Source organism: Colletotrichum lupini, chromosome 10 (genome assembly GCF_023278565.1).
Source record: "Colletotrichum lupini chromosome 10, complete sequence".
Taxonomy (NCBI): domain Eukaryota; kingdom Fungi; phylum Ascomycota; class Sordariomycetes; order Glomerellales; family Glomerellaceae; genus Colletotrichum; species Colletotrichum lupini.
Window position 1 is genome coordinate 2,256,929 of NC_064673.1, and position 19,679 is coordinate 2,276,607.

A 19,679-nucleotide genomic window follows, 5' to 3' on the forward strand; every position below is an offset into this window, starting at 1 on the left:
CGGTTTTACCTAATGAACATGAAAGTCTGGGTTAGATGATGGATGGGAAAAGTTTTTTTGAATCCAATGAATTGGGCGGACAGATGAGATCTGGTTGCGCTGACAAGTAATGTTATAAATACAGTGATACAGGTGAATCGCCACAGAGTTCCAAAAGATGCATCGTCGAGCACTATCACAGTCGTTATATCTAGCGTCATGATGTCGAAGCTATCCAGCTTCGCCTCTTTGGCGTTTGTTCTCTATTCTTTTTGTTTCATCACACTCATTCATGCCGACGTCGCTCAATTCCCCCCCGGCCGCCGGCTTCATGCTCAAAACGGGTTCGTACGACGGTCCAATGTCATAGGTGAGTTCGACTTTGTCACTTGGATTTGATTCGATCATGGTTTGACTGGAGACATGCATAACTGATACTCGTCCCCAAAAATTAGCAAAAGCACCGGAATGGGCTAAGGAGATTTCCCAGAGCCCAGCTCATCAGAACCCATCCAAGGCCCCACCAGTCCCGACTAAAGATCTTGAACTTTCACAAGACTCTACGACGAGCCTCGAGCAATACTACGAAGACTCACAAAATGCTTCCTTCATCGACCATACATCCAGACGGTCATTGAGCTCCCGGTCTCTCGAGAAACGTGGCCCCCTTTACTGCAAAGATGGTCCATGTGTCGATGGAAGGTTAGTCACAGTCTTCACAGTCTAATGGCTATCTAAGTATGAAGCACTTAAGACGGAAGACTGATTCTATATTTTTATTAAGCTGTTGTGGTCCCGATAGCATTTGCGGATATGGCCCCGACTTTTGCGGGAAAGGATGTCAGTCTCAGTGCGATGCAACTGCCATGTGCGGAGAATACAGTGAGAACGCCGATATGCCATGCGGCATGAATCTCTGCTGTTCGCAATCTGGCTGGTGTGGTGTGAGTACTTTTCCACGACCTGTATTGTACCCTCATGCGCTTTCGAGAGACTGACAACTACTTTCCATCAGACCACCGAGGTCTTCTGCCACAATGCCGACCCGATCAACCTCAGTGCACCTTGCCAGGCCGGTTATGGCTCTTGTTCCATCGCTTCTACCCCATCATGCGCAAAAGGCGGCGGGAGCACAAATGGCCGCACGATCGGATACTACCAGTCATGGAACGTGAGGACCCGGAAATGCGATACCAAGACTCCCAAGCAGCTTGATACCAAGGGCTTCACCCATCTGTTTTACTCCTTTGCATTCATCGATCCAACTTCATTCGCCGTTGTTCCAGCCCACGACGACGACCCTGCTCAGATGCGAGAATTCACCGGCTTAGCCAAGGACGGTCTCAAGACTTGGATTGCTGTCGGCGGCTTCGACTTCAGCAACCCCGAGACAAAGACCCACCACACCTGGAGCGACATGGTAGCGACGAAGGCCAATCGTGCTGCTTTTATCTCTTCTGCCCGCGAGTACATGGACGAATATGGTTTCACTGGCATCGATCTCGACTGGGAGTATCCCGGTGAGCCTAAGCGTGGTGGAAGAAAGCTCGAGGACACTCGCAACTTTGCTGTGCTTCTCCGTGAGATGCGTGCTGCTTATGGCGATAAGTACGGCATCAGTCTGACCCTTGCACCTGATTATTGGTACCTGAGATGGTTCGACGCCAAAGCGATGGAGCCTTTTGTCGACTTCTTCGGATTTATGGCCTATGGTAAGTGACTGATTAAAAGTACCAACCCGGCGCCTAGAAATCGTATAACTGACCATCTTCCTACCAGACCTTCATGGATTCTGGGATGAAGACGTCAAGACTCTCGGCAAGGTTGTTCGCGGTCAAGCTGACATACGTGAAATCGGCAACAATACTGTTCCCCTATGGTTCGATGGGCTTGATCCCAAGAAGATCAACTTTGGTCTTGCCATGTATGGCCGTGTTTATTTGTTTGTTTGTTTATTTAGCCCATTTTACGCCGTAATATCCTTAAGTAAGGTAAAAGGTAACTATACTACACTAGAATTATATAACCGTATATAGTACCCTATAGAATCTATATAATACCCTCTTATAAAATAGTATAATATATAATCTAAGATTTAACCTTTTTATATATATATAGCCCCTCGTAATATTTTATAATTTAAAGTAACTATACTTAGTAAAGTTCGAGTACTGCGCTAATAATATAAAAAATAAGCTAAGTAGTATTTTATATATTTATAAAAAGACACTTATTATACTATAATAAGTATTACTACTTAAGGTAAGAGGTCGTATTTTTTTAAAAGGTTAAGGAAGATAGTATATAATTATAAAATAAGGTAAGTAAAGATATAATATAATATAATATAATATAAATAAGTATTATTAAGAACTCGTATTATAATATAATAATATTATAAGTAAATATAGGCTTTATAAGGCCGTTAGGGTATATAGCTTATTATATATCCTATTTAAACGAGCCTATTAGTATCCTTATTATAGGGTAGTTAGTTCGAACCGTAGTTAATAAAGAGATTAATTAAACTATATAAATATTTATATAGTAAGTATAAAAAAGAGGTTCTAACTATAAGTTAAGCTAGCTATAATAATTATAAATAGGGCCCCTAATTAGCCCCTATATAGTTAGCTATATACTACGGTTAAATTAGACTTCTAATCTAATACTAACTTTCTCTTTTTTTTATTAATTTAACTACTATAGTTAAAAGTATAATTCGACCTCGGGCCCGTTTACTAAGTCGTCTCCTTTTCCCCCTTTTTTTTACTCTTTTTATATAACTTATCCCTCTATTTATATAATAACTTTTCTACTACTTACGAATTACTTTAATTCCTTATTTAGTACTATTTTTATAAAAGCGTTTATAAAGTTATTTTTATTATTAATTTAACGGATTTTAAGTATTTTATACTTTTTATATAATTATTTAAGGGCTATAATATTAATTATAAGCCTCTTTCTTTTATCGTTTTTAATTTAACGAGGTATTCGTATAGCGAGTAAAAATCGGTATAAATAACTATTAGAATAAGTAAAATACTAATTTAATTAATAATCTCCTTTAGTATTATTAAAATCGTATAAGAGAGGTTAATATTATTAACTATTTTATAAACCTTTAATATTAATATACTTCTCGTTACCCACTTACTTTTAGTTAATAAGTAATAAATTATATTACTATATATAATAAATTCGCTCTTACTTATACTCTTATTAGCTAGGATAATAATATACTCTAATTATAAAATAAGGTCGTTATTATTTATAAATAACTTATTAATAAAGATATAAAGCTTATTAATTATAAGGTTAATTAAGTAATAAACGAGACTTTAATTGAGATTCGTTTATTATTACTTAAGCTACTTATTAGATACTTCGACGTCTTATTTAGTTAGATTTATAGCTTACGCTACCTTAGCGTAGTTAAAAGTCGCCTCGAGCTAATAAATACTTATAATATATACCCCTCGCACGAGCTTAGCTTTATACTACTTTTTAATATTAGTTACGTTTAGATTAACGAGGTTAATCTTCTTACCCTACCCCCTTTATTAAAAAACGATAGTTTTTTTTTTAATTATAAAAATCCTATTATTAAATACTAAAGAGGTATTTATTATAAGGACCTCTTTTAGTTTTATTATAAAGCCCGCTTTCTAAAGCTCCTTATCCTCTTTTTTTATAAAGTTAATATTAAATAGGCTTAATATATTATTAGTTTATATTCTAACGATGTTAAATTAATTACTTTTATATTCTACAATTAATAAGTACGGGTCGTATATAAAAATAGGTATTAATAGTTAATTAATATAAAAATCGTAATAAGTAGCTTATTAATAAGTACCTAATTCTACGAGCCTATATAGTAGCTTAAGTACTTTAATAATCGTACTTTCTAAGTACTTATTAACTATTTCTTTTAGTAAATAGGCTAGGATTTTCCTTATAAGCCTTATAGTTAATTAAGTATAAGCCTAAGTAATATTACGGCTTTAAATCTTATATCCCTTCTTCTATAATAATACTATTAGTACTATTGTTAATTATTAACTATAGCGCTATATAATAAGTAATTATATAAGTAGCGTTACCTTTTTAATATCGCTATACCCCTAAATTACGTATTTAGACTTCTCGTACGGCTAGGGTATTCTTTTTTTTTTTAATTTTACGAACTATTTATAATTTAAATATATAGAGGTTTATATATTTTTTTAGGTTATATAAAATAAATCGATAGACCCCTCGATCGTAAAAAATATTTACTTCGATAAGATTTAATCCTTTATACGGCTTTTTAGTAATTATAATTATACCTTCTTTACGTAGTTTAATTACTAATTTAAAATTAGCTTTCTTTTTTATTATTTAAAAGTATTAATTACTTCGTTATTAATAATAAATTACTATATTAAGGCTTACTATCGTAGTCTTTTATAACGTCTTATTAATAATATTAATACCCTTTTAGTAATTTCCTCTTCCTCGTCGTTTATTAATACTACTATAACGATTTCGTTAAGGATAATTTCTTATACTTTTATTATAGGTTATATAGTTTCCCCTAGCTCTTTTTCTTTTTATAAATTAGAAATTACCTCGTTAAAATCTATATAGTACGGTCTAACTACCGTAATTAATACTTTGAATAACTAATCGTAATTTTTTATAACTATATAAGAGCGCTCGTTAATAAAAATTAACTTATATAACCTAGCTTATTATTAAATAATTTCGCGCTATACTTATATATTTAAATTTAGTAATATATCTAAATTACCCCCTATATTAGGCTTATTACGTATAATAATTACTTTATTAACTTACTTTTTTATATTTACTTTGCGCAATATTTATATTATTTTTTTAACTACTTAGGCTTATTAGCTTATACTTAGTAATAGTAGCGAGGCTAAGGTCGTTCTTAAATATACTCTAAATACTAATAGCGTTAGTATAAGTCCGTTAGGCCCTATAGTATTATTATAGTATTTAAGTACTATTTAGAGGTATTCGTTATTAATAAAATCCGGATTTTCCTCTTTAATAATTCTAAACGCCCTTTTTACCTTTTTAATATTATAATATACTTTAATAAGTACGACTTTTAGCTATATACTATAAGCCGTTATATTATCCTTAAATTCTACTAATTTAAAACTAGTACTAGCGTCGGTTTTAATACCGTTTAGCGGTCCTTAATATATATTAATTTAGCTTTTTCGTAAGGTTATTTATACTATTTTTACTTATAAATCCTAGAGGAATTGCCCTATTTAAAAAAATATAGCTACGTTAATTATATATAGTACTAGCTAACTATTTAAATAGAAAATATTAATAACGATTTCTTAGTTAAAATTAAGCTTATTACGTAATTTAACCTTAAATTTACATAGGCTCTGCGTATTTATTTAGTATTAATAATATACTTTTATTAACTACTTTAATACCCCTATTTCGATATTAATATTATTTAATTACTTTAAGAAGTTATATAGCCTCGTAACTAACGGGTACCCGAATCTCTAATATAGTTTTCTAAGCTTACTTTCCGTTAAGTAATTAATTAATTTCGTATTATTAATAAGCTTTATAAATATATACCCCTATTATCGTTTAACTATTTCGAAGTACTTATTACTAAAGATTCTATTCCTTATATTATTGAATATAATACCTAGTCGATCTATATTTTTTAAATATAAGAGAAATAGGGTATTAATAAATAAAATATAAAAGGTTATTATTTTAAAGTACGTCTCTACTTTTATTATACTTAGGGCAACGATTTCTTTACTTAGGCCGAAACTAATTTTCGTAATACTCGCTATTAACGTATTAAGTATTATTAATACAATCTTTTATAATATTTAAAATTATTTTTTTCCTTTAGTTAACTATTATAATACCCTAGTATTTAAAATAATCTTATAGAAATTATTTAGGCCGTATTTTTTATTTATATAGAATGCTTATATGAGCTTAGTATTCGAGGGATCTAAGTAATATAAAAAGGACCCCTTTAGCTACCCCTAGATTTACTTAGTACTATATTCTTTCTTTTTAAATATTAAAAAAGATAGTATCTTCTTTTTAATTATTAAGAGAATAGGCTTTAGTCTTATTAAATTCGCCCTTTTAACCGCTTCTATATCCGTTATTTAAAGGACCTTTTTTTATTATTTATAAATAAAAGCCTATTTATTAAGAGCTTTTATTATTTTCTATTTATTTAGCCTTATATATCTTTTAGAGGCTAATAGGGTAAAAAAAGAGTAGTTAATATCGTTCATTTCGTTATAATTTAATTCGTTAATATAAAAAGTAAGATCTTCTTTATTTTCTAAATCTCTTATAAAGAGTATATACTTTAAGCTACTACTTTAGCTATTATTACTAAGTTCCGTACCCCCGGATCTACTCTTATATATAATAAGGAATTAGTTAAATTAACGAGGGCTAGTTTTATTATTTATTACCCTTAACGTTTTATACTATTTATATAATTTAGTACGCTCTTCCTCAGAATAGTTACTTAACTAATATCTATCCTTTTTATAAATATAATATTACCTTTTTTATTATTTTATTTATAAGTTAAATCTCTACTTATTTAACGAATTTAGGCCTCCTTATTAATAATTACTATATCTAGCCTCTTTTCTTTTTTTATTATATATTTAATTAACTTAATATTATTAATAAGGGCCGTTGTATATTTAAAAATAGGTTTAGTATAATATTCTCGCTTTAATATTAAAACTAAATCTTAGCCTCGAGTAAAGCGTCTCGTAGTTTTTAAGTACTTAGTATAGGGTTATTTTTATTTTTAATATATACTAAACTACGGTATAAAAATATCCGACTTTCTACTTATTTATCCCCTTATTTAGCTAGGTTTTTATTAGCTTATTAATTCGATCGATAAGCTTTTTAAGGATTTTTATTCGCAATTTACCTTTCATTATCCTAGCTATAGATATAAAAAAAATCGCTTATAACTTAAATAAGAGCTCTAAGTTCTTATTATAAGTCTCGAAGCGGCTTCGGATTACGTTAATTATATTAAAAAAGTCGTTTCGATCGAGATTACGTACTACTTTATAATAATAATTAAAAGCTTTATTTATAAGTACGATATTAATTACTAAATAGTATTAGTATTCTCTAATTCCGACTTTTTTATAATAATTATAAAATATCGTTAGGGTTTTTTATAAGACCTTATACTTCCCCCTAGAGTATAATTTCTCTTTTAGGAAGATCTTTTTAAAGTCTATAAATTATTTTATATTTATTATTAGATTTTTAGTATTTATATACGATCCCTACGTCGCTACGTATTATTAATAATTTCGGGTCGTTTACCTCTTTTTGTATTAATTAATTAGCGCCGAATTTCGTATTAATAATAGTAACGAGTTATAAATCGAAATAAATAGAATTATTAATTATCGTACTTTTAATACTATATTTTACCCCGGTATATCCTTTTATAACGATAGATTTCCGTTAGTAATTATAAAAAGGAAATCTAAGTCGTTTACCTTTTTTTTAAATTTATTAAAGCGATTATACGCTCTATTAACCTATACTTAGTTCTATAATACGAATTCCTTTTTTATAATTATTATTATTAATATTTTATATAGCTCTTATAATTATAATTACGCTAGTAATACCCCTTGCCTATAAAAGAATTTATCAACTACTTTTATAATTTTTAGGTTTATACTTATAAACTATTCGTTTAGTTAGTAACTAAGGTCGTTTACGATCTTATAAAATAAGGGTTACCCTTATAGCCCCTTTTTCTTATAAACCTTAGTTAAATAAGTTAATATTACGTTAATTTACTTATCATTAAGCTAATTTATAATTTTATATATTTACGTCCCTTAATAGTCTAAGTTAATATTTACTTACTTATAAAAAATTAGGATTCTATTTAGGATCGGGTTTCGTCCTCTTTCTTTTTACCCTAACTTACTAAGGGTCGTACTCTAACTTATACTTATATTAATAATCGCTAGCGTATTTAATTTTAATAAGGATATATTTAATCCGCGCGCTAGTTATAATAAATCCGTACTTTTATTACTTAACGAATTTATTAAGATTTAAGAGATTCTCGCTTCTTTTTATTATTTTATTACTACTCTTATTCTTATTATTTTTAGTAATTACTATTACTTTTTTAAATTACTAACTATTATACTTATTAAAATCCTCTTTTTTATTTAATATAAAAAGGTAGATTTTAGTAGTTGTTTTTTATAATAATAATAATAGACGTTTATATTACTATAAAAAATATAATAATTAGTCTCGGGACTTTTATTAATTACTAATTTCCGCTATCCTATACATTTTTAGCCTCCTAAGCCTTATACTTTTTATAATTTTTAAATAGCTTTTTTTTTAATTTACCTCTTTTAGAGTAGTATTCTATAAAAATAATTAAAAATAAACGCTAAGTAGCTTATAAAAGAGTTATATAGGTTATTAAAAACTATATAAGCCGTTAAGTATAATTAATAAAATTAAGCCCTCTTTTTTATAAAATCGTAGATTTTAAAAACTTATTAAAAATACTTACTTATTACTTATATATAATAAAGTTAAATACTTTAAAAATCTTATCTTTTATAACCTCTTAGTACCCTATTTTATATTCTTTAAATAGTCTTTTTCATAACTTAATTATAATTAAATAATTATTACTTATTAATAATTCCTTTTATTACTTAGTTAATTTTTTAAAATTAGTAATCTCGTACTAAGAGCTAATATAAAAAAAAACTCTTTAGTAACCCTCTAAAAAATTCTTTTTTTTTCCTTTTAAATCCTTATCTTTTTAACTTTTTTTTAAGTTAATAATAATTCTAATAAGAGGTCGTAAAACTATTTTAGGGTAGCCGCTTTTTTCTTAATTTAATCTCTAAGATTTATAATACTCTTAACTCGATATTATTAAAACCTCTAAATCCCCTCTTCCCTTATTAAACCGTCCCCTATATTATATTCCTAAGTAATACCCGGGGGGTAATTAAAGGAGCTATAAAAAAGTTATTTAGATTACGGGCTTAAAGTTATATTTATAAAATCTTTATAATAATAAACTTTTTTATATACTATAAATCTCTTAGCTTAATAACTCTTATAAGGATATTTTTATTACTAAATAAAAATATTTACGTTTAAAAATCCCTTTTTTTAATTACGCAGTACTCTTTTATATTATATTATTAAGCTCGCTCGTTATATTAATTAATTAAGTAGGTAGTCGTTACGTAAGTATTCTTTTTTATTAATTTAACTAGTTAATTTTTAATTATAGGCCGGCTATAAAAAAGTCGTTTAGTAAAAAAGCTATTTAAAATAATAATAAAAAGCTAGTTACTTAAATAGTTTTATTAATTAACGTAATTTAATATAATAAACGTCGACTTCTTATAAATAATAAAGGGCTATAATTACTCAATTCTATATAATATTTAAAAATTACCTCCTTTTTTATCTATTTTTATAAAGTTAATTAATACGAATCTCCTATCCTATATAATATTAAAAAGTTATCTCTTCTATATAATAAACTACCTTACTAATTTACGATAATAAAATTTAATTACTAATTAGTATTAGTATCCCTATTATAAAATAGTTAGTTCGAACTATAATTAATAAAGAAATTAATTAAACTATATAAATATTTACGTAGTAAGTATAAAAAAGAGGGTTTAACTATAAGTTAGGCTAGCTACGATAATTATAAATAAGGCCCCTAATTAGCCCCTGCGCAGTCGACTATATACTGCGGTTAAATTAGACTTCTAATTTAATAGAGCCGTATTAATATACTTACTTTATAAAATTAATGTTTACTAAGGGAGCTAACTACCGTATTAATAAACCTATTTATATAAGGGGGCTTAGTTTAAAAAGGACGTCCCTAAATAGTTAGTTAAGAAATAAATTATATAATATATTTTATTACGTTAGTTTATTAATAAGAGGGCCAAAGGGAGTACCCCGAGACCTTTATTATAACTACATTATTTAATAATAAATACAGGTTTAGTATTACTACGGCTAATCCCATAAGCACTAGCTTAATTTTAATATATATATATAGGAATAAGGGTCTAGATTTATATTACTAAGTTACTTTTGGTAGATATTAATATAGAACTAGGAGCGCTATAGTATTATAATATATACTAACTACTCTTTACTAAGCTAGCCCCGAACGAAACTAGTATAAGTAAATTATAATATACTCCTATATATAACTAGTTAATAATAATAAATATAATTAAGTATTTTTTTTTTATATAAGTAATAGAAGTTCGTATTTATATAATAATATAAATAGTAATATATAGTAAAATCCCTATAGCCGGACCTAATTAATAAGAGTTAATAAAACTATTATTACGTAAGCGACTTAAGCTTAGGGTTTAGCTTATTATTAATAAAAAGCCTTAGTCTTTTATAAAAGTCTAGTTTGTATTCTTCTTATTAATTTTAAAGAGCGCTTAGTTATTTTTTTTTAATTTAGTATTTAAAGTATATAATAATTAGGGGGCGCGAATAAAAGTTAGGGGTTTTTATAATAGTACCTTTTTTGGCTAAGTAGTCCGCTATTTCGTTTTTTATAATATTTTTATAACTAAGTATTTAATAAGAAGTAATAAGGATCTTAGTATTCTTAATAAGCTTTTTAAAATTAAGAATAGCTCGTTAAGAAGAGGAGGGGGGGGGTACTATTTAGGTACTTAATAATAGCTTAGTTATTTAAATATATAATAATAATTATAATATTTTTATTTTTAAGCTTTAGGGCCGCGCGGAGACTAATAATAGCCTTTTTAATTTTAATATTAAAAACCTTAGCCCGAGGTAAGTAGTAATATTTAAAATAAATTAGTTATAGGCCGTAATAAATAATATAACCGTAGCCCGTGGCTTTTAGGGAGGTTTCTAACTTATTAATATAGGCTATAATATATATAACTAGGAGTAACTTATATTACTTATAATAGCTCTATATCTCTTCTAACTTAGTAAGGTTTTATATTTAACTAAGGCTCCACGTAATTAAGAAGTTACGTAGTAATAAGGCTAGTTATAGGGGTTATTTAATTTAGTTAGTTACTTAAATAAGGGTAATAGGACGGGAGGGGTTTTTATAATTATAAAATAGCTTATAATTATAAGTTCTCTAAGCTAAGGAGTAATAGTAATTTAATATAAATAGCTTAATAATATAGTAATTTCTAAGCGAGTTTAAAAAGAGCTTAATTAATAATATATTAGCTTTATATAATAATATTATAATTAGGGTAGTTTATTATATTAAAAAGGATCTTTTTAGAGCGATATTAATAGGGGTTTAGAGGGTTTAAATAATTAACTTTAGCCCGTTCTATACCTCTAGCTAGGTACGTATTTCTAAATTAACTCTAATTTTAAAAGCTAGTTTAATTAGGCCTAGATATTATAGCTCGGCGCCGTAAAAAGCTTTTAGTATAATTATAATATATACTACTTTACGTATAGTAATAAGAAGTATATTTTTAAAAACCTTATTAAGTCTTTTAATATACCTTACTATAAACCTAGTTTTATTTTAGTAGTTTATAATATATTTATAAAAAATTAGCTATTTATTAAAAATAATACTTAATTACTTTATAATACTTTTTTGTTTTAGTTTAATCTCTTTATTATTGAAGTAAATAGGGGGGGGGGGGGTAATATTTCTAACTCAGGGTAAAATACACTTTATAAAGTATAGAACCTCGGTTTTTATAGGGTTAAGTTAAATAGTATTATTATTACTTTAAGTAATAATATTATTAAGGATCTATTATACTTAAGAAGTAGCCTTAATAAGGTTTTTTTTAATATAAAGTATTACGTAGTTATTAATATAGCCGAACTTAAATAACTCCGGGCCGATTTAATAAATTTACTTAATATATAAAAAAAAGAGGATAAATAAAATTAATAACTCTTATAATAGCTTATAAAAAAGGGGGAATATAAGTATTTAGTATTTTTTATAATAAACTAAAGTACGGCGTAATTAGTTAAAATACTAAACCTAAGTAATAATATTCTTTAACTATCCTTATGCCTTAAGTTAGTTATATAAACGGTTATATAGGACTAAGTTAAAAGCTCTTTTAATATTTATTATAACGAGGATAATAATAAGCTTTTTATTAAAAGCCGCTTATATATTATAAGCTATTATATTAATAATATTAATAGCTAATTATTTAAGTAGTACCCCGGCTACTTAAGGGTATAGTACGCCCCGGGTAACTATAATATAAAATATCTTCTTAACTATAAAGTACTTAAGACCTTTCTTTAAAGTAGTTAGTAATAGAATTAGGTATTAGCCCTTATATATACGTATATTTTAGTTAGGTTTTAGGATTATTATTTCAGTATCTTACTAAGCTTTAGGATAGTACTTAAATATAAAGTAGGACTAATAAAAATAGTAAACGTACTTATTAATATATAGTTAATAAGCCCGTAGTATAGAGATTATAATATTATTTATATTAAGAATAGTATTATTTATATTAAGTACTACGTTTTTTATTTTATATTAATAAACGATTAGATCTTAGGATAAGGTCTATTTAGGGTATATTATAGGGTTAAAATAGACGTCGTTTCCCGTAGTTACTCGCTTTAAAAGTTTTTTTTAAAAAAGTATTACTTTTTTAATAAGCTTAGTAATTATAGTTTTATCGTTTTATAAAAGAGGGGATTAGACTTAAGGCCTCGGCTAGTTCTAATTTATAACCCGGTATATATTTAAGTCCTTTTTAATAAAAATAACTATTTTAGTTTATATAGTAGCTTTAGCGCTTTATATAGTATTATTATATCATTTATTAGCCTTAGTTATAATAATAAAATAAGGATTAGCTATATATATTACTTTAAAATACTTATTAGGTTTAATATAAGACTTATTTTATTATTTCGTCCCCTTACTCCCCGCGTAGTACGGGGTAAAAGAAGCGAGATAAGTATATTAAAAAATAGTATTTAAGCTCTTTATAACTAAATTAAGGTCGTATATAGAGTCGTATATAGTATATATACTCTAAGCTAGCTCTTTTACTTTTTTATAAACTAAAGTATATTTTCTAAGTTAATCCTTTACTTTTTTTTTCTTAGTTAATATATATTACCTAAGTTAACAAGGAGGGGGATAGTTATAATAAGGGTATTATAATCCGACTTAATATAAATATAGCTAGTAATTTAGGTATAGGCTAGCGGGATATTAATAATAATAAGGTTAAGTACGTTATTAACTTTATAAATAGGGACCCTTATAAGGTTTAGGATATTAAAATAGTAGTTATTTATTTAGTTAGCTAAGTAATTCCTAGGTATATATAAAAGTATCCTTAGTTACTAATTTATATAATAAGAGTTTAGGTCCCCTATAATAAGGACTTTTTATAAAAGGGTTTAAAAATTAAGAGTTATTAATATACATCTCTTATTAAGTACGTAATAAACGTTAAGGATATAGTATTTTCAAATACGTATTCTAAGTATATTTTAGTAGGGAAGCTCTATAATATTAAATATTATTAAGTAAGGGAGGGTATGTTAAACGTATATTAGGGCCTATAGCTTATTTAATATAGTATTTTAGTTTTATATTAGTAAGTATAAAATAAAGTTAGGGTAAGATTTAGTAATATTCTACGGCTTATTTATATTATATTATAGCTTTTATAATAATAAAATATCCGCTTATTTATATTTAGTAATAGCTAGGGCGTAATCGTATTTATACCCGTTTTTTTATATATTAGCTTATAGTATTTTAATTTTAGTACGTATTATATATATTAGCTTTAGGTAGTTATAGAGCGCCCTCGGGTAGCGCTCTTATACTTATTTTTTTTTAAACTAGTTTTTTATATTCTAAGCTATTCTCTAGGGGGAGCTTAGAGCTCTATTTTTTAGAGAGGGGGTAATTACCGCTCTCTAAAATAAAGTTTAAAATACTATTTAATTTCATAATAACTAGCTATATTTATTCTTACCCAGGGGGTCTATTAGTATTATTTATAATAATATTAACTATTATAAATTTATAAATAATATTTTTAATAAAGCTTTTTATTTATATATTTATAAACTCGTTTTAAAATTAAGTACTAGAGGATTCTATATTAAGTTCTAGCCTAGGGGCGGGAGTAGGGCTCGGGGGGGAGGGGGAGTTAAGCTTTATAATTTATAAATAAAGTTCTTTATTAGCTTTATAAAGGAGCTTTTTTTATTAAGAGGTTTAGTAAATAATAATACTATCCTTTTTTTAAAAATAAATAAAGTAGTTTACGTAGTTACTTAAGTACGGTCCTTAGTAATTTATATACTAAGGGACTATTAAAGTATAATTATTATTATATTTTAGCTTATTATAATAATAGTAGCGTTAGGTTTTAAAATAGTCCTTAGAGCTATATTAATCTAAATAAACTTAGTACTACTTTAAGAGTAAGCAGTATATAAGTAGTTATACTTTAATCAACTTAAAAATACTAAAGGGCTCCTTAGTTAGTTTTAAAAATAATATAATATATATAATACGGGGGCTAGTTATTAAGCCCGAGGTTTAGTAATAAAGGGGGTTTATTTTTATAATAGCCTTAATCTTATTTTAAATAAATAAGCTAGAGTTAAGTAGCTACTTACTTAGGCCTAGGATCTAGGTTTTAATATTTTTAATAATATAAATAGATTAAATCTCGGATTCTTTAATAATAATTATATCAAAGAGTTTAAGTAGCTAAGCGTAATAACTAAGTATAGCTTATTATATTCTTAAGGTTTTTAAAATAAGTACGTAATTAATTAAAATCTTAGTTATTAAGCTAATATCCTCGTTCTTAAGTAAGTAATTTTTAATAACTTTTTTATAAATAAACTGCGCCTTAGCTTAGTAACGGGGGTTTTTAAAATCGAGCTAAATAAAAATACGGGTATTATAAATAGGAATAAGCAATACGTTTTTATTTCCTTTTAATAAGACGCTCTTTATACTTAAAGCTCGAGTTATAGGGCCCTAGGGTTAATAACTAGAGCTCTATATAAGTATTTTAAAATAAAAAAGGCTTAATATAGTTTTATAATTAAGTTTATAATAAGAGGTTTTTATTAAAAAATATTAAAGTTATTTAAATAATACCTCGAGCTCGGTTATATAAAAGCTTATAATGATAGCATATTTAGAGTTTTTTAATAATTAAAAAGACTTTTAAATAGTAATAAGGGTAATATCTTTTATAAAATAAAGGCTTAAAAAACGGGTCCTAATCTCGTTTATAATTATAATCCTACTTAGATATATCTCGTAATTAAAGTGTAACTATATTATTATTAATCTAAATAGTATTATAATAGCTAATACGTCTAACTTAGGTCTTATAATTAGGACCTTTATAATCTTAGGGGTTATAAGAGTTATGTTTATAAAGTTTAGAATACGATACCTCTTTATAAATAAGTATAATAATATAAACTAAATAATAATAATAAAGCTTAAAAGGGTATTAAAAATATTTAATAAGGGTAGTAATTATAGTAGTATATAATAGCCGTTACCTAGGCTAGTTATATTTAATATAAGAAGAGAAAGGGGAATTGGGCCTTATTAAGGAGGCTAGTATAGTATAATAGCCCGCACTAATAGTGCGTGCTAAGAAAAAGTATATAAGAGGAAGGTTAAGGTCGATGTATGGCCGTGGCTATACTGTTTCTGACAAGAGTTGCAACGAACTTCTCTGCTCTTTCTCAGGCCCGAGCAAGAAGGGAGAATGCACTAACTCTAATGGCGTCATGTCTCTTGGGGAGATTAAGAACCTCATCAAAAACAAGGGCCTCAAACCCAACTACTTGAGAGATTCTCTGATGAAGGAGCTTACTTGGGACGATCAGTGGATTGGCTATGATAGTAAGTCTACCTTGCGTGAACAGTTGATTCCTGATACTTACTCACTGTGATTAGATGAGGAGACATTCAAAGATAAGAAGGCCTGGGCGGATGGGCAATGTTTTGGAGGCACTATGATTTGGAGCATTGACTTCCAAGGCTCAAGCACTTCGTAAGTCCTTTGAATGGCTTAACCGTAATAGCAAAAGCCGACTGATCAACAACGTAGGGCCGAGCCGGTTGAGCAAAATTCACCTGGTGAAATCCCCAAGTCGCTCCTCAACAAGAAGCTTCCAAACTGCAAGTCCGGCGAGTCTTATGACGCTATCAAGGATATGGGCACGTTTTGGTATAATTCTGGTGCTGAGCAGTGGGCAGACGAATACATCAACTCTCAGCCGGATCATTCCAATTGGGCACAGAACCTGTACCGCGAGCTATTCCCGAAGAAGGATCACACCAAGTTCTCTTGTCAGGAGCCTGGTGCTCCTTGCGATCATGATTTAACATGCGGTGAGAATCTCTTGATAAGTTGTCTGTCTTCTGAGGCTTTCACTAACATGTGTTCTCAGACGACTTCAATGCGATCGACAAGGGTGGACTGTGGTATCTTTTCCAGTCCATGGCCGCATTCCACAGCTTCATGTCGCAGCTTTCTATCGAGTTCGATCAGTCTATTGGTATCACGTCCGACCAGATTGGCACCATGAGACAATTGCTTGGCATTAAGAGTGGCGCACCAAAGGCACCTCTCGACCTAGCCTCTATTCTCGGTGCAGCTTTCAGTATCGGAAGTGCCCTTGCCACACCAGCTGCAGCCGTTGGAGGTCCTTTAGCAGGCATCAGTGGTGTCATGTACATGGTCTCGGCTACGGGAGATTCGTGAGTGAAGACTTTGGAAAAAGGTCCGTTAAGACTACTAACAATTCTAATAGCGGCGGTTCTGATGATGCAGTGGAAGCGACGGACACGATCCGGGGACTACTTGCCATTGTCGCTAAGCAGGGCTTCGCTAACATCAAGGCAATTGTGGCCTCAACTTTTGGCAAGCAAGGCCACAAGCAGACTGACATCCCCGAACTTATGCGCGTCGGGGGTGTCAAAAACCCGGCGGTGTCCGTCTTCGGTTGGGGATCTTGGCTGAGGGACCATCCCCTCAACAATTTGGACGACGTGATAAGCAAAATGAAGACCAACTTGGTGAGTGAATATTGCATGGCTCGCATGACTTTCGTACTAACTGAAAAACAGGACCAGGCGCTCATCTGGCAGATGGCCAGGCAATTTCGAGGAGCCTATGTCGTCGTCAGAGACGACCTTCCCGTCGACAAGTGCACGAACCCGAACAATGCTTGGGAGGCAAACAAAAACCGCTGCCTCGACATTCTTGCCTGGTACCCCAAGAAGGTCTCTCAAACCCTTGGCGGGAATAAGGACATGGAGGCTTTGTGGACCGACTGGAACATGGACAAACTCGGAACCCTCCGCAACGCCGTCGAATGCTGGGAGAATAACAATGGCCACATCGGCAAGACGGGCATCCGCGAGGGCAGCTGGGCAAGCGAAACGCCCCCACCCTGCTTCTTTGCCATGCCTGTGCTCAAGGGTAACTACAGCGATGTCTCCAAGGGGTCAATATGGATGGCAGGCAATTTCCCCGGCCAGGAGGGTCAGGCTGGTCTGTTGTGGCCCAAGTCCAAGTGCGAAGATGGTAACAAGGAGCTGCACCGAAACCCGTTCAATACCAAGTCTGACTACAAGTGCGCCGAATTTGATCTCACCAAAGATCTCATGTAGAAAGTCGTTAAATACGATTTCCTTTTCCCTGTACTTAGTTTTATAGTCTACGATGTTTTCAATATTTACTTGATTACTTGAAATTGAAATCACACTCTGATAAACCGGATCCTCTCAGTATTCTACCCTCTTTCTTTCAAACTAGAATACGTCTGATTCTTACTAGAGGATTAGTGAGTTTGTTTTAATGAATTCGCTATGTAAGGGATGTTAGTGACACAAACGGCACTACCAGGATACCCACTTAGAAAATGTCACGAGTTATAGTACGTAGTAATAGGCATACGGAATATAATAAAAATAGCTTAATTATTAAAATAGAAATAGATAAAAAGAAAAGGTCTATATATATAATATCTAAAATAGATACGTAATTTAATACGTAACGGGTACTTTATATAATACGATTACTATCCTTATTACGTAATATACCCCCTAATTACTATTACTAAGGAGCTATTATATTTAAAATAAAATCTCTAAATACTTTTATAAAAGCTTAATTTAGTTAAATATAAATAAAGGAAAAATAAGTATAAGGGATATGCGTTTTTTAAACCGCATTTATTATAAATATATCCTTTTATTTAAAATAAATAGAATTTTAATTTAGAATAGTACGTATTTTATTATTTTTAATATATAAATTACTAAGAGTAAGGCTATTTAGTTACTTTATATATATTTAAATTCTCGTAGTATTACTTAGTTATTAAATCTTTTTTTTTTAACTTTTCGTAATTATTATAAATACCCCCGTTTATTACGTACGCGCGCTTATACTATTAAATCGTTTACTAATTTTATTTTAAATATAAATATTTAATATATTTAGAAGTAATAATAAGTTTTACGTAATTTTTATAATATTTTTTATATATATATTATATAGTTTATTAAGAGTTTAAATAAGTAATAATATTAATAAGCCCCTTTAGGTCGTTATTCCCCTTTATAACCTCTTATTTACTTATTAAAGCTTAGTTACTAAGCTCTCTCTTTTTAACTAAAAGGATATTAAAGTTATTAATTAAAATACTAAGGACTTTATTAAGTTTTAAGCTTTTTTTAGCGGCTATAATAAGGGTAATAATAAAGTAAATAATAATAATAAAAGCTCTAACGGGCTTTTACTTATTCCCCCCTTAGAATTTAAAAATAAAAATAAGATTAGTTTAGATAATAAACTCTTTTAAAAAAGTATATTATATATTTATTATTTTAAAAGTTTATATTCAATATTATTTTAAAGTTTTAAAAACGTAAAACTAGCTTTTTTTAAAAAAATAATAAAAAGTAAAAAAGAATATTAGAAAGCTAAAGTACCCCCCGTAATAAGTATAGTTTTTTTTATTATTCTAAGCCTATTTAATATATATTTAGTCCTTAAAAAGCTTAAAAAAGAGGCTCTTAAGGAATAGGAGATTTAGTACTTATTCTATTTTAAAATAGCTTTTTAATATATTAATATTAAAAATAATAGTTATTATTTTATAAAAAGTAGTAGCTAATATGCGTACTATTTTAACGGCCGTTTAACTAAAGGGTATATTAATATATTAATCGTTTTATAACTAATAGCCTAGGCCCTTACCGAGGTTATTATAAGTAATATTCTTTTTTTTATAAATATATTATTTATTTTTATTAAAAAGCGTACTTTTAATTATAGTTTTGATAAGATATTACTAAGCTCTATAGTATTATCCGCTAAATATATAATAATTAGAGGATATATAAGAATTATATTAGTTTTTATATAAAGGACTTTTTTAATACGTACCCCTAGTTCTTTTTTATATTTATTATATTTATTTATAACTAACTTTTTATTATATTACCCGCTTTTATACCCTAAGTTGTTAAGTTAATAATTATTTTAATTCCTATGCCCTTT

At 28.6% G+C, this 19,679-nt stretch overlaps 3 protein-coding genes across 3 annotated transcripts; 2 read left to right on the forward strand and 1 right to left on the reverse strand.

Annotated features, from left to right (window-relative positions):
* Nucleotides 1-271: 271 nt before the first annotated feature.
* Nucleotides 272-2,036, forward strand: CLUP02_17835 (uncharacterized protein; the record flags this gene model as incomplete). Its single annotated transcript, XM_049296739.1, has 6 exons — nt 272-323; nt 435-681; nt 734-923; nt 995-1,691; nt 1,759-1,925; nt 2,016-2,036. The coding sequence occupies 6 exons, from the start codon at nt 272-274 to the stop codon at nt 2,034-2,036; spliced, it is 1,374 nt and encodes a 457-aa protein (XP_049137963.1).
* A 3,573-nt stretch (nt 2,037-5,609) lies between these two features.
* Nucleotides 5,610-5,840, reverse strand: CLUP02_17836 (uncharacterized protein; the record flags this gene model as incomplete). The annotated part of the gene is made up of 1 exon (XM_049296740.1): nt 5,610-5,840. A coding segment is annotated over one exon (231 nt), but the record flags the coding sequence as incomplete, so codon positions are not given.
* Nucleotides 5,841-15,786: 9,946 nt separating this feature from the next.
* On the forward strand, nt 15,787-17,782 carry CLUP02_17837 (uncharacterized protein; the record flags this gene model as incomplete). Its single annotated transcript, XM_049296741.1, has 6 exons — nt 15,787-16,006; nt 16,061-16,157; nt 16,215-16,498; nt 16,558-16,867; nt 16,921-17,185; nt 17,237-17,782. The coding sequence occupies 6 exons, from the start codon at nt 15,787-15,789 to the stop codon at nt 17,780-17,782; spliced, it is 1,722 nt and encodes a 573-aa protein (XP_049137965.1).
* Between the last annotated feature and the right edge of the window lie 1,897 nt (nt 17,783-19,679).